Source organism: Cinclus cinclus, chromosome Z, assembly GCF_963662255.1.
Source record: "Cinclus cinclus chromosome Z, bCinCin1.1, whole genome shotgun sequence".
Taxonomy (NCBI): Eukaryota; Metazoa; Chordata; class Aves; order Passeriformes; family Cinclidae; genus Cinclus; species Cinclus cinclus.
In genome coordinates, this window is record NC_085084.1 from 13,212,025 (window position 1) to 13,227,337 (window position 15,313).

At 36.5% G+C, this 15,313-nt stretch overlaps 1 protein-coding gene across 6 annotated transcripts in view; it reads right to left on the reverse strand.

Moving 5' to 3' along the window:
• SKIC3 (SKI3 subunit of superkiller complex) overlaps positions 1–15,313 on the reverse strand; it is a 47,540-nt gene that overhangs the window by 25,381 nt on the left and 6,846 nt on the right. For 5 of the 6 annotated variants that reach the window (XM_062514095.1, XM_062514094.1, XM_062514097.1 and 2 more), the window contains exons 7-18: positions 13,710–13,808; positions 13,500–13,608; positions 11,610–11,753; positions 10,093–10,194; positions 7,245–7,378; positions 6,492–6,578; positions 6,300–6,403; positions 6,067–6,193; positions 4,721–4,900; positions 4,189–4,313; positions 3,469–3,722; positions 421–523 (exon numbers count right to left, since the gene is read on the reverse strand). In XM_062514095.1, the coding sequence (XP_062370079.1) occupies positions 421–523; positions 3,469–3,722; positions 4,189–4,313; positions 4,721–4,900; positions 6,067–6,193; positions 6,300–6,403; positions 6,492–6,578; positions 7,245–7,378; positions 10,093–10,194; positions 11,610–11,753; positions 13,500–13,608; positions 13,710–13,808 (1,568 nt within the window). The remainder of the gene's footprint in view (positions 1–420; positions 524–3,468; positions 3,723–4,188; positions 4,314–4,720; positions 4,901–6,066; positions 6,194–6,299; positions 6,404–6,491; positions 6,579–7,244; positions 7,379–10,092; positions 10,195–11,609; positions 11,754–13,499; positions 13,609–13,709; positions 13,809–15,313) is intronic. The other variant, XM_062514092.1, reaches the window with a different exon arrangement.

Consider the following 15,313-nt stretch of genomic DNA (forward strand, 5'->3'; position numbering starts at 1 on the left):
GGACTTTTTCCTCCAACACCAGTTATTCCAAGATTTGATTTAGGACATCTTGTATGAAATGCAAAACAAAAAGACTGAGCAAAGGAAGGAATTGTTTTCCTCTTATCCATTATTTTTGGTAGGAATACACTCATCCCAGATCCATATATCAGGAGGACTACACAAGAGAACTCTGTGTAATTTCACACTTTTTTAGAATTAAATGACTCTGTATCTTTGAAAAAAAAACCCCAATACTCTGTAATTGCCATAAATTCAAGCAGCCTATGTTTAGAATCTGTTATTCAAACCACTTTTAATAAACACATTCTTACTCCTAGATTAGAAGCCCTAGTCCTTTTCATTTAGTTTAACTCTTATTTTTCTGCCTGTTAACCACAATCCCAGCAGAAATTACGTAAGTGAATATTTAGTACCAACCTTGTAAAATATGCAAGGGCCTGCTCTATGTAATCCACAGCCTTCCTATCCAAATAGTTATCAAGGGCTGATCTTGCCAGCATGAGATAACACTCACCAAGTCCTGAAAGTAAGAGAAAATACTTTCTGTGAAAAGAAATTTATGATATGCTGAAAAGCATAGTGGGGAAGAAGCCTGGAAGCTTGGTGAGCATTCTGCCTTATGCAAAAGTTTATGCTCTGAATATGTAGTAACAAAGACCCACAATGCTCACAATAGAGATTTTGCTTTTAATCTGACTTGTGAAGTGTGAGCTGTAGAATCATTAGGCTATTGAAATAAACCTAATTAATTATTTAAAAAATTGCATTTAAGCTTCGGGTTTGTCATCAAATATTAAGTAAACCCCTCCTGAGAAATCTGCATTATTATGTCTTAAACAAGTAGAACAACTTTCAGTTTGCATGTGTCAAAAATCAATCCTGAGAACCAAAAAGAACAAAGGATGTCAGGGCAGGCAAAAAGGAAAATCTTCAATAAAGAAAAACAAAACCCAACGTTATTTAATCTTACAAAAATAAGAATTTACTTCATATGGTGTATTGGGTCTGGCTGAGATGGAGTTAACTTTCCCCACAGCAACCCTCACAGCACTGTGCTATGTACTGGTAGCTGAAAAACTGCTGATAAGACACCAGTGTTTTGGCTGCTGATGAACAGTGCTTGGAACAGCATCAAGACAGTCTTTCCAAAATTCACTTCAGCAGTAGGCTGGGGGTGGTCAAAGTCCTGAGAGGACACACAGCCAGAACAGCTGCCCTAAACTGACCAGACGGATATTCCATACCAGATCACATCTGTTCAGCCACAAAAGCTGAGAGAAGTGTGGAAGAGGTGGGGGAGGCACTTGTTATCACATTTGTTTTCTGGAACAATGACTAGGCAGACTGAAGTCCTACTTCATGAGAAGTGGCTGGATGTCGCCTGCTGATAGGGAGTAGAGAATAAGTCTTGTTTTCCTTTGCTTCTGCATGGGACTTTTTTGCATTTGTTTTATTAAACTGCATTCGTCTTGACCCATGAATTTCTCCAATCTTATTTTGTCTACTATTCACATCCCACTGAGAAGGGGAGTGACAGAGCAGCTGGTGGGCAGCTGATGTCCAGACAAGGTCAACCCACCACAACTGGAAATAACTCGCACTATTAAAAAGGAACTGCATCATATGTCAATTTCTAACGTTTTGGAAATAGTAACTGCTTGTTTTATACATTTGCTGGCACCAGCAGTGATTCTGTCTGGCAGGAAGTCACTGGATAGGAGTACCACTCATTCTCAGTATTATTTTGACAGTTCTGAAGCTACCCTCCTCATGCTATTGTAATTCTGCACCTATACCAAAGTAGTGTTTTCCAAGAGTCTTTATCTTGGTCCCCCAGACCTCCTAAGATCATGAGCTTATTAGATGTCAAGATGCTCTGTAATCAAAACACAAAACTGGTTTTTTCCCCAAAGTCACATAAAAGATATGCTAGAATAGAAGCTGTCTAAATACTTAATAGCACAAAATCAAAACACACTGTAAAGATGCAGCGAAGTAACACCTGTCAATTACTAGAGACTATGCTTCCAACAACTCAACTCAGAAACTGTTTAAATTGATCAGAACAGCAGACAATTAATATTCATGGGACAGTTCAAAGAACTTCAGAGAGTTTTAAGCAGGTCCACAAAAATTAGAATATTAGACCAAACATCATAAGAAGTCTCTAAGAAAGAGAAGGCTGTTTGGAGACTCAAAAGGATTTAGAGCTAACAAACCAGAGATTACAATGTGAGCAATTACGAAAGAAGACTTGAGAGATGTAAAAAAACAGCATGCATAAAGTAAGTATGGGGAGGAATCTTGATACTGTGTACTTAAGTACTCGTTAAAGTATTTTAATACTAGTAATATTGTCAACTGTTAACTACAGACATTGAAAAAGGCATATCCACGTGCACGGATCTATACAGCACCTTCGCAAACTGCTGATACAGTCAGCTCTTGCCTTTTTGCCCAACAACTAGTAAAACTACCTAAATACAACACTGTCCAACTCCATTATGGAGCTTTTGCCATGTCACTTAAGCCTGGAAAACGATCAGTGGAGTTTTACAGGAAGAGGGAGAGGTGTCAACCACACTAACTTTTTCAGATGAAAAACCCACTGTTGTAACAACTACCCAACATTTCTGAATTAAGTCTTGCAAGAATCAATTTAGATTTGTCTAAAAACTGAAAGATCTTACATACAATGAAAAAAATTAAAAATTAAAACCAGTATCAAGCAGCAAACAGCACCTGTTTCAAATGGGTATATGGGGTGGGAATGATTAAAAGACTAAGTGGCAGGAAGAAGGCAAACAGAGCAATTATTCATTTTTTTACCAGAATTTTATACACTCTCTGCATTATATAACTTTAGAATCACAGTCCCATCACAATGAAGAAGAATTGCCCCACTTCTCTCTACTCCTACCTATATCCTGAAGGTCTGTACTCCCGCCACCTGTAATACTTCTGAAACCTCTTGGGATTTACTGCTATTTATCAGTACTTGAAGAAGTTCAGACAGATCTGAATCACTAGACTAACACAAGAAATGAGGAATGCATTGTCAGGAGCAGAAAAAAAAATAAATCAGCGTAAGTCCACAACTTTGAAATGGCAGTTGGATTTCATTGTTGAGGCAGTGCGTTTTACTGCTTAGGTAAAACTGCAACACTGTTACCTGTCTTCCACTATCTTCAATTTTTCTACTCATTTGGCGTGGTAGCCACACAGGATTAATTACCTTTCATACTTACTTGAAAGAGAAACAATCATTCACATTCTTCATGTATTTATGCAACTACAAACTAGCTTTCACGTGGAGGACCTCATGGTCCTACATACCCAAAATAAAATACTATCCTTCCACATAAGCAAACCTCAATACACCAAAAACCCCTCCAAGAGACTGAAACACTGTGCACAGCATGTAAAGGAAGGAAAAGTGAATACTTTCAAATTCAGACATCCTACCTTTCAGTGCAGGCACATAGTTTTCTGTCTTCTTTAAAATCTGTTGATAGGTAGCTATAGCATTTTCATATTTGCCTAGAATCTGCTCGAGTGCTGCAGCTCTGTAAATGCTGTACACAAGCCCTGGGTTCAGCTCACTTGCTTTCCTGAAGGATTTCAGAGCTGTTGAGTAGCTACCTCTGTTAAAGTAAGCCTCCCCTAGAGACTCCCAGCAGTTGGAATCCTTTGGATCAGCCCTGAGAGCTGCCTGCAAACTGAAGATATCAAGATACACACTTATTTATATGAAATATGACAATTTAATATTAAGTATTTCCTTTCATTGTGGATGCTCAGGACACTAATTTTGCATTACATACTCTTCAGGACATAAATGCACAATTGCACAGAACTTTTAAACAAAGAATAGTAGCTTTTTCATCTTCAGAGGGCATTACACAATTTTAGGAATTGTATCTTACCCTGGCTATTCAGTGCTATAGCAGCTTATCTGTGCCTGTCACGAGGCTTGTTAGTACAAAACACTGCTATGTTAACAAGACTACATTCTGGGACTTTTAGAACTGAAGAGAATTGAAGAGACACAGCTTGCTCAGACCCATTTCCCATTGTTAAGTACAAGCTATAATCACCTCACTTATTTTGAAAACTTTCTATAAGCAAAGACAGTTTCATTGGGATTTGTAGAAAAGGATTTAAACCAGCCACCAGTTGTCTTACTCAGCCACTGCTTGTGACGGCTGACCAGTTCTCAAGTAGTAAAGTCCACGATGAAGCCAGGCCCATTTTGCTGTACCAGGTCTTGCTTTTTCAGTCACTTCATTCAGGATTGACAGAGCAGTGTCCTAACAAAGCACCAAATGTCATGTTAGTAAACAAAAATCATTTTAATGACTTTCTATGCTTTCCTCAAAGCAGCAAGGTGGAGGATGGAAAAGAGAAGTTACACAAGCTAAATAAAGAAAATTTCCAACTTTCTCTTTATGTTCTCTATTGAAAAAATCCTTTATCTGTATCAGACATGATGATCCTTATGTTAAGCTTGGTTCTCCCACCCTTCTACCCAGATAAATTTCATTTGGAATTGGAACATAAAATTGAAGCAAGTCCAACTATAAAAGCTGCTAGGCAATGACAGAACATTTGCTTTCTGATCTTAAAAACAAAGGAAACCTGAGGTGATTCCTCAAAGAGGATGATTAATAGAAGAACAACAAAACAGCAGTAATTTGACATTCTGAATGTATAATACCATGTCTCCAAGTTCCACACTTAAGTTGACAGCTGCTGTTCCAGATTCTTCATCCATCTCATCCAGTTCAAAAGCCTTTTTATAGCAACCACGAGCTCTACTTTTGTCTCCAGCAATGTCTCTGTAGTAGTTACCTAGATAACAAAAGGCACTTCCCAAGTAGCTGTCCAATTTTGCAGCCTATAAGGAAATAGAAACACAAAATCAGACAGCATTCTGAAGGATTATACTTGTAGTCAGGTTCAGTGATAACTACTTGTTCAACCTCTGCTTATCATATATTTTAAGCTTCTTCTGTGATATATCTGAGCTGTTAAACTTTTTAAAATTGCACAGATTACCTGAGCTTTAAATAACTGGAAAATCTGCTACAAATTTCATGACACAAAGTATTTTGTACACAAAATACTAAAACAGCTATGCTAGGAGAAAGTAAGTATTTACAAAATCTCATAACTTTCATGTTCTACTCTGTTCCAATCATTATGATCATACTCTTACCATATTATACCACAATTAACTCCAGCCATTTCAAAAGCTTCAGTTCCTTCTTAGAGGCACTTGGCAGATTTGCTTATACTTAAGAAACCCACAGCCCGCAAGCAGCAGGAAACAGCTTTGCCAATAATAATAAAGATTGCATAAAATGGTTTAGAACCAAAAGAACTGTTCAACTACATTTGCCATTATACTCTCCTTCTATTAAAGTGTAAACAGTAGGCAATGATTTGAGTTCCCAATACATATCAAAGTTACACGGTGAGTTTACAGTACCTAGGATTTTATTTTGTATACTTCCAAGTTATTAATACAGATGTCAAACTACACCTTTTGGATTCATGTTATGATCTATGTTCAGAGAAAAAGCCACAATTACTAAAGCCTCAAAGATCAGGAAAAGCATATAAATTATGGGGCTTTACCAACTTACCTCCTTGGACAGACAGTGAAACCCTAACACTATTCTCAACTTTTTTCCTTCATGTTTTTTCAATTTTAATTCTGCCCTCCCCATTTCAAAAGGTCTTCAAAGACATATACTGCATATCTAGAGGCCTCCACTTTCCAAACCCCAAGGAGAGAACATTGAGGGAATCACCACTAAGTTTTGCCAATTCAAAGACCTAAAACATCCATTGAAAACAAAAGCAGGGAGATACAAGGTAACTGCATTGTTCCCTGCAATGCCTTTTTGCACAGCAGAATCTAGTTTACAGGCTCTGAAGGCTCATACATTGTAACAAGGAGAATATTCAAGTCTCTCATTCCAGTCAGTGTATTATCCGTATTTGGCTACTGATGCAGGAAAACATTAATTCTACATCAACAGTTAAAGCAGTCTTTACCTTCAAGAACTGAGTGAGTGCTTTTCCTTTGTCTTTTTTTGTCTCATCGCTCATGAACCAGTATGTGAGCCCCAGGTACTGATGATACTCTGCAGTTCCAGCCTTTCTTTCAATGGCATTTAGAAAACTAAATAAAATGAACACAGGTCAGGCCAGACAAATTCTCAAAAGCTGCAAAACACTATTTTCTATTCTCTCATAACACTTCCCTGTTAAGGAAAACAAAAGCGTACCTTTTTTCTGCCTGCTCATAGTTCTTTTGGGAATAATGGATGAAACCCTCTAGCGCATAGGCCTCAGCCAGATCAGGGTGGGACAACAGAAGCTCTTGAGAAATCTGTAAAAGAATGTAATTTTTCCCTAGTTACTTCCTCTATGAAACCAAGAATTGTACTTAGCTCACAGGAATGACAAAAAGAACTAACCTTTGAAGCTTGATCCATTAAACCTATGTTTAGATAAGCCTGACCCCTGAGAGCTGAAACCACTGGATCACTGCTTCCACCTATAATCTAGAAAACCAAGTAATAAACACAATTAAGTTATTCTCTCCCCAAACTAAGAAGTCGAAGGCATCAAAAGCAGACAGACTGCATAAAGACAAGAATGCTTTTAGAGGTTTCTCTACTACCCCAAGAAGATTTAGAAAAATTCTGATGAAGATCAACCATAAGATTGTAGAGAGCAATGACAAAGGTACAGAAATATGAAGAACAACAACAAAGAATTAAACTGCATGACAAAAACAAGGGAAGCAACTTCTGCTAAAACTTAACCATCCAATCTTAAAGTAATATGTTCCTCCTCATAACTAATGACAAGTGAGTGACAGATATGGGAGGCAGGACTATAACATGAATTCAAATTAAGACAAGAAACAGCACAGAACTAGCAAGAACCCAGCAACAGCAAACAAGACCAGACAAAGTCAAAAGTGATAGTTTCTAAAATTAGAATTGCAAATGAAAAAGAGCTGCAGCAAAGCCTGAAAAAGCAAGGATAGAAGAAATGTTTGAATTACATGACAGCTGGTAGGAATGGTCTAAACCACAAAGTTGAAAGGAGGCCAGGGTAGAAATACTCAGCTTAAGTACAGAAAGAGAAGAGCACTTTTTAATATTTAATATTTAATTTTTAATATTTAAAAAAACCCAAAACATTTTAGTCAATAAAAGTACCTGCTCAAGTGCTTTAATGGCTTCTTCTGCAGCATCAGCATCAGCTATTTTAATCAAAGTCTCCGCTTTCAATTGAAGGGCAAGGTTATTCCACCGAAGATTAGGACCCGCAGGAGTTCCAAGAGCCTCAAGAGCTATTGACAAGAAAAACCTTTTGTGAAGTTAAACAAGAAAATAAAAAGTACAGAGAGCAGCATTCTTCCAAGTATTTTTAAAATCTTATTAATTACAATTTTTCTGTCTAATAGAACAAGATTCAGACTGCTCTCCCCATATATAAGAAATTGCTCTGTAAAATTTCTATTCATTCAAGTTCAAAAATTAAGTCAATTCTAAGAAGTTAGCTCAGATGCATGGATACTGATTGCTTTCTAGCTGCAGGTCTTATAAATGAAGTGCTACTATTTTTCTCAGTGGAGTTCTAAAGAAACAATGACCTTTCAACAAAGAAGTAGTTTTGCACTTCATTATTCAAACAAAAGAATATTACTGAAACTCAGGATTCACCTTGGTGCCTGCACAAAAGTTACTTTGTACCCTTGAATGAAGTTCTGATTACTTTTTGAATGCACAGTATCATCTCTCCTCAGAGATCTGAAGGCATCTCTGTTGTGCATCACCATTCTCCAAAGTCAAGAACTTCCTGTGTAACTAAATTAATTTGTATTTATTTATTTTTCTTGCATAATAAGCTTATGTCTTATTAGATACAGAACAAGTGAAAAGCAATGTTTCCCCAGAATTGTCTCCAACCTTCCACACACGTTTTAGACTCAAAAATTTCTGCATCAACACCATCTTTCAGCAAGGAACTTAATTTCTTACATTGAAAAACAAAAACCCGTTTTGTTTGCTCTGAGCCTGACATTTTAGTTGCATTTGGCACCAGCCAGACCTCACACAGGAAAACAAAACACTCAACCTTTATTTATATTCCACATTATTTGCATTGTCACAGAGTTCAAAATTATCTCTTCTTCAGGCTGGAAAAGGACTTGACAGACTATTTACTTGTTCTCATACACTATATGTTTTAATTAATTTGATTAGCCTTATTTCTAGTCTATTAACTTCTACTCTTGTTTTCTTTTTGAGATCGGGTAGATAGTTACCAAAACAGATTTTATCATGCTGCTGAAGTTCTTAAAGCCACTGTGTGTTGATGGTATGTTTCACTAACCATTCCCTTCCCTGAAATTGCTAATATTTGACTTGCCTGCAAAGCATAGCAGAGGAAAGAAACAGTCCCATTTTATCGTACTGAATGAGGACCTTCTGCACTTTTCTTCAATGAGCGTAGGGTAGCTTTGTGAGAACACTTTTTCCCAGAACTCTATCATTCCGCATTTAAAATAATGAATAAAATTCTACAATCTTTACACACAGTTATGCATCCTGGTAATCCCCTCAAAGTTTTGCAGACAGCTTTGTATATCAACAAACTGTAAGCTTATCACTCAGCATTCATAAACACCATAGGTATCAGGGGAAATGTCAGGGACACCTCCTTCCACCTGAAAACAGACATAATTACTATACTGTGCTCTACTTTTTAACTTACTTTAAACAATAAAAAACCCAACACTGATTGTTACAACTTCTTAACACAAGGCTACTCAGCTGCCTTAACAGTCTTAAAAGATTTAAGGGATCTTACCAATTACCACCTAGAAATCTCCTTTATGAGCTCATGAGCTTCTTGAAGGAGTTCTAAATAAGAAATTTTAAAAAGGCCATGCTGTCTACCCCAAAACATTTTTCTACATAAATTCTTTAACTCTATTGTTTCAGTTTTAACTATTTCAACCACTAAATACACCAGACCTGTCAGTGGTTTCCCTGAACTTTCCTAGAAGCCTTTTTAAATTTCAGGGCCTGCTACCTACTTCCAAGCATTTGGATGCCAAGACAGTTTCAGCAAGCAATTATGGGAACTGTTTAAAACTCTAGCATTTTCATCTTTTATCTTTAGTCAATTTGTAAGTTGGTATCTTATAGTTCCTTAATGCTATGTTTCCTTGTTTTGTTTCACACACAAGTTGTTAAATCAATCTGCTGAAAAGAAGGGTGATGGTATAAAGTTACACTGAGCTCTTCCACACTGAACACAGATGGGAAAAGAATTCTCTTTTTCATCCTTTCTCCAATAAATATCTTTTTTACCTATTTTGTTCAGTTTTCATTTTTCCTTCACCCAAATTTACAAGTCTTTTGAATTTGCCTTGCCAGCAAGCACTTTCCCTTGATTTCCCATGATTGTTTGGCCAGGTCTGCATACTTCTTCAAATCTTGAGAAATTCTTCACTGCATTTTGTCCCTGCCACAAAAGAAGTCCACTTTATTGCCCCTTCATTTACAACCACCAAAGAGTGACTCTATATGCATCATTAGATCACAATAACTGCCCTCACTGGCAGCTAGCACAGATGAAGTTTTACACTCAGTTTCTTCAGATGCAGCTGTACTATGCATAATTTCTGCATTTTACATTAACTTGATTAAAAATTTGTTTTTCAGGTTGAAACATTATATCAACCAGGCTAAATATTTGTGATACCTACCTTCGTCATTTCAGGTAACCTGTCACTTGCCAGCATTTGTTAACCACCAGCAGAAGCAGCATACCAGAATATGTAAACCTCCTAAATATTAACCATTAGGCAGCTTTCTGGATCCACTTAGCCAAGTATTTCTCTGTTCCTGAGACTAAGTAGCATAACCTTGAGACTGCAAAAAGCAAGGGACTGTGACTACTGCTAACTCAGGCCTACCACACGAAGGCCACACTGGCTGGACTACATAAAGCAGCATAGCTCTGCAGTAGCTCTTTCAATTAGCAGGCAGTTACCTTGATTACAGGATAGGACAGCATTCCTGTGCTCATGGATTTTCATCTGTGCCTCTGCTAGATAATACCATGCTGCTGGACACTGGTTAGTCTTCTGCAAACCTAGTGAAGTTTAAAAAAGAGACTTCAAAAAGGTGCTTAGAGTTGCAAAGACATGGTAGCTAGTAGATACTTTATTTCCATATATGCCATCAAAAACTATCAATCAGTAAGACTGGCAGTAATTTTTTCTGAGTCTTATTTTAGACTGTTTTAGAGGCTTCCATGCAACAAGGCAAAAACTAGAAGCATGTAAGTTGGCTTAATTCTGCATATAACAAATATTATATCTACCAAAACTTTCTGTTGAGTCTGCCTTAACTAAAGATTCACTAATAAAACTGAATAATATAACTGAATTAAATATTCACTAATGTCTTCTGGTATATAGCTATTAAGTAATGTCTAGAAATATCAATGCCTAAGATGCAAACAGGTGGCTTGCTGGAACAGACATATTTCCAAAGTCTCTATATTTACAGATTACACAGAGAGCCTTGTCTTTGCGTTCTCTCCGCTGTAAGCAAAAAAAGTAAAATGTGTAAAAGTAAAAATAGAAAAATAACTTAATAATTAAAATATTTTTGTCAAAACATACAATGGACATTTAAAAGTCAGAAGAATTTGTTTTCCAAGCAACACTTTTTCCTCTTCATGAACTCTTCAGCATATGAAACTTTTATTCATATATTATGCAAGATATTGTTTCACTGCAGAATATTCCAAAATTCCATTTCAGAAACAATCTCATTCTAAACCTAGAAGAATGGATGCAGGATATCACAGCAATGTCTGACTGACTCATGAATGCTTACATTTCAATTATTCACCCAGCTTTCACTCTAAGCTACCACACCAGCACAGTGAGAGTGGGCAGTCTCCTCACTAGTATACTCATACTTTGGAAAGAGCTTTGCCATTTCAATACAAGCAAGTTAATTTACAGATGAGTAAGCCAAGTCTTCAGCAAATATGGTTACTGTAAAGCAACAATAAAATAGAGAGAAACTTAAAATATTTCTCTCTAGATACTCAATGTAGGTCTTTACCCAGTGTAAGCATTAAAGAGGTTTTAAAACTAAGTAACTTCAGAGAAAAGTCATCTTTGTACAGGTAGACAAATGCAGTGAATCTACTAGAGAAGTTGCATTACATTTTACTTCATGAACTCCACATTCCTTTAGTTACTGCTATTGCTCCATTTAGTGTTTCATATAGTTATTTCCCTAATAACAGGATTAAAAGTAGTTTACCATAAAACATACAGAGCTGACTATAATACAAATGAAAGGCTTAAGAGATGTTACACTTAAAGCTATATTTAAAAAAATCTCAACACAAGCAGACAAAGTGTTCAGCATTCTTTTAAAATCTGGCAGGTCCTACATCCACAACCTACTACACAAGTACAAGGTTTCCTAACTTTTCAGCATAAATTAAAGCTGATGTGCAAGTTACATTTCATATCACACATTTACCTTCTGTCAGACTCTTAACAGCCTCCTTGTACTTATTTTCTTTGAGGCATTTTATACCAAAACCAATGATGCCTGGACCACTGTTCGCATCCATCTCCAAAAGCCTAGAGAAACAGTGCAGGGCCTCTTCCGACAAAGTACCTGCTTTCAGAAAAAGACATGTTTTGCAGGGTTTTAGATTAAAATAGCAACTGCAACAGTTTATCTTACCTATGTAAACGATCCTTATCCTTTGAGTTCAAAGTGATTTTCTAAAGGCACTACACACTTATCATCCTCTACCTCATTAAAAAAAAACCAAACCCAAGAAATAATCTAAATACTCAATACTGTGAAACAAAATAAACTGACAGTCTAGTCTGAAACTTGAATAACCACTTTTGCTAAATTACTCCAGGTATACTTCCTTTATTAATAAATACTAATCCCTTCATATGTTTTTCATGTAAGTGCAGCTGATTCCCCCTATGTCTAAATATGCCACAAATAAACCAAAATAATTTCCTTTCAGAAGACACATTTTGTACCTAACAATTTGCTGTGATAAGCTTGCTCAAACTACCTTGCTGTGAAAAACCATATAATTTAATGTTTTAGCTTAATTTTAATTGATCCCACTAATTTCTGACGTTTGTGTTTAGCTGGGATTGTAGACTTGGTAATGTTTACAGGAACCTTGTGACTTCTTGCAACAATCTTCCAACTATTATTTTCTTAAAAAAAATATTGATTCATATTGGATAACAGCTGCTTTCATCTGCATTTCCTAAAGGTGACTTTACAATGCATCTGAATTAACAAGCCTACGAGCAGTGCAGGACATGAAAGATTAAAACATGTAACTCAGATTTAAACAAACAGCCTTACACAAGCAACATCTTTCTCCCTCCAAGAAGCTTGTAGGACAGTGACATGTTGCCAGAGTGTTAGTACATAAGAACCACACTAAGCTTTTCCTTTGAAAATTAGTTTCTGATTGTTCTCCAAAATATAAAAGCATTTTCAAACAATTTACAAATTGAGAGTTGGGCCTCATTTCTCTTCATACTTTCAAAACAAAGTGAAAAATTCTCACCTGCTTTATTTTGCTACCATATCCCATTTCTTCAAAAAAGGAAATGGCCTTTTTCTACCTAAGCTGAAAGCTGTTTCTAGAGAGTTGTTTCTGTTTTTCTGATTTGGTTTCCTTGCTTTAAAAGGAAATAAAATCAATTTCTGATCCCTTAAACAATAAAATGAAAAGTTAAAATCTAGTAATTACCTTTGAAAATGATGAGGAAGTGTCCAACACCATTGCAATGTTGTTTAGTAAATGACTCAAAACAGTAATGCATAGTTTCAGATCCTTGCACTTCTGAACACACCACATTTTCTTTTTCTCCCCTCAAAGATTCTCCTTTTCTACTCAGAATACATATCTAACACATAGATCTATTTATTCCCTATTCACAAGGCACACTTCCTAACAGAGTTTCAGAAATGTTTATCTGCTTTGGGTTTCTTTTTTTGGTGATAAAAGATAATATGTGTCAAGAATAACGTAAGTGTAGTCCATCGTGAATCTCAGAACACAGGCTAACACCCATTCATTTTTCTTAGAAGTTCAAGGAGATTTATCTGGAGAGGGTGCTTTTCAAGTAAGGCAGTTTTTATTTGATATTTCAAAGAACTGGACTTAACTCACAGGAGGTTTTTGTCACTTAAGAGTCATTACTCAGTTACTCAGGAAATGACAAGTCATAGGACCAAACACTTTATTTCCAGAAACATAACACAGAAGAGTGTACTTGTACACTCTTTATGAAAGGTAAAAGCTTGTTAACAGATTGTCACAAAAACAACTATTTAAAAAATTTAAACACCAGAAATGCCTAAATCTATCCTACTCACCTGACTGAACAAAGTGCAAGCAAAGTACTTCCAAAGGGTAACTCACAGTAGGATACAAAGCCACCATATCATGACAGGCTTTTTCCAACCTAGCCACTTCATGAGGAAACTTGAAACGGGGAAAAAAGTAAACAATTATTTGTGTGAATTCTTAGATGTGAAATAATACATCTCTTTTCTTACTAGAAACACACTTTAACATGACCTTACATTTGACAAGCACTGTATGAAGTCTTTGTAAAGATTTTGGTGGTCGTCACCAGGAACAGTGTCAGCAGAGTGCAATGCATGCTCAAATGCAGTCAAAAGCTGAAATAACAAAAAGTGGTTTTGTTATTAGCGCAAAAAAAATAATCTAGGGAGATGTTATCTTCATAGAACAGGAATTTCAGTTTGAAAGAACATATAAAAATCATCTAGTCCACATGCCTCAGTACTTCAGATCTGGCCAAAAGCTAAAGCATGTTGTTAAGGGCATTGACCAAATGCCTCTTGAACACTGATAGATTTGGGGCATCAACTGACTTTCTAGGAAGGCTGCTTCAATGCTTGACCACCCTTTTGATAAACAAATGCTGCCACATGTCAAGTCCTGTGAAGCAGTCCTACACATTCTATCACTAGATGCCAGAAATAGCTCAGCACATCCCTCTCAACTTCCCCAGCTCAGGAAGCTGCAGACAGTACAGCCTTCCATACTAAAGTGGATAGTAACATGTTATTTTCCAGATCCTACTCAATAAGTTTACACTAGTGCTATGAATAGATAAAGTCATGAAGCAAGCTCCTTATCATGAAGCAGCACCCAGCATCTAAGGCATCTAAAGTGTCTAGTACATGATGAAGCAATAAAATGCTGCCACATGTAAGATGGTACAAGGAAGGTAACATTTTAAAGAACATACATTCTTCTTCAAACCTAATGCCAATTCAAAGAAGGAAATTAGGTTACTATCCTATAAGGTAAGCTGTCAGCCCTTCATTCTGGTCTAGAAGTCTAGTCTTTTTTTTCTTGGCTCTTTATATATTAGGGAACACAGACACCAAAGTGCAGGCTTACAAACAAGCATGCTAAATAAAAAGTTGTACACAGCTTGTCACTAGAGCAATACTGAAGTGTGTTGCGTTCAGGTCCACATCCTTCCAGGTTCAAGTGCTTTACTCAAAACTGAACTAAACTGTAGATTTGCATGTGAAACCTATTCCTGATGTTAACGCTATTTTTAAAATATTTTCAAGTTACATCTTCTTTCAGAAAAATAAAGCGGTGCTGCCTGCAGCACCTCTTTTCTACACTTGCTCATAAGTTAAAGCTTTTGCCTTCTCAAAAGTAGAGACCCAGATTCAATTTTCTGCCATCTGAAATTACTTCAACTTGTATTTTCTCCTCTCTGAGCCACAGCTATCAAGCAGACTAGAGATGAGAAATTTCCACCTTTCAATGTTGAAGGCAGTTCATCTTCCAAGAACTGATAAATCAGATAAAATAAAATTAACTCAGTCCACAGAGAACATAGGATGAGTATCATTCATGATCATTCCGTTTTTTTCAATCAGGTTTGACACTTCCCTAAGAATTTAAGGCTTAACATCTGAACAAAAGCTTAACATCACAACATTCTTATCTAGGATAAAGAATAGGTACAAGGAAATGGAAAAACCTTACAAAGCCATCTCTTACAACCTGGATAAAAGCAGGGGGAAGTTTGTTGTTATGAAGAACATCTGTATTGTTTATGTGTGGCAAAGCTTTGCTACTGGGAGGCTAAGTGGGGTGGGTTCTATGAGAAGCTGCTAGAAATTTCCACCATGTC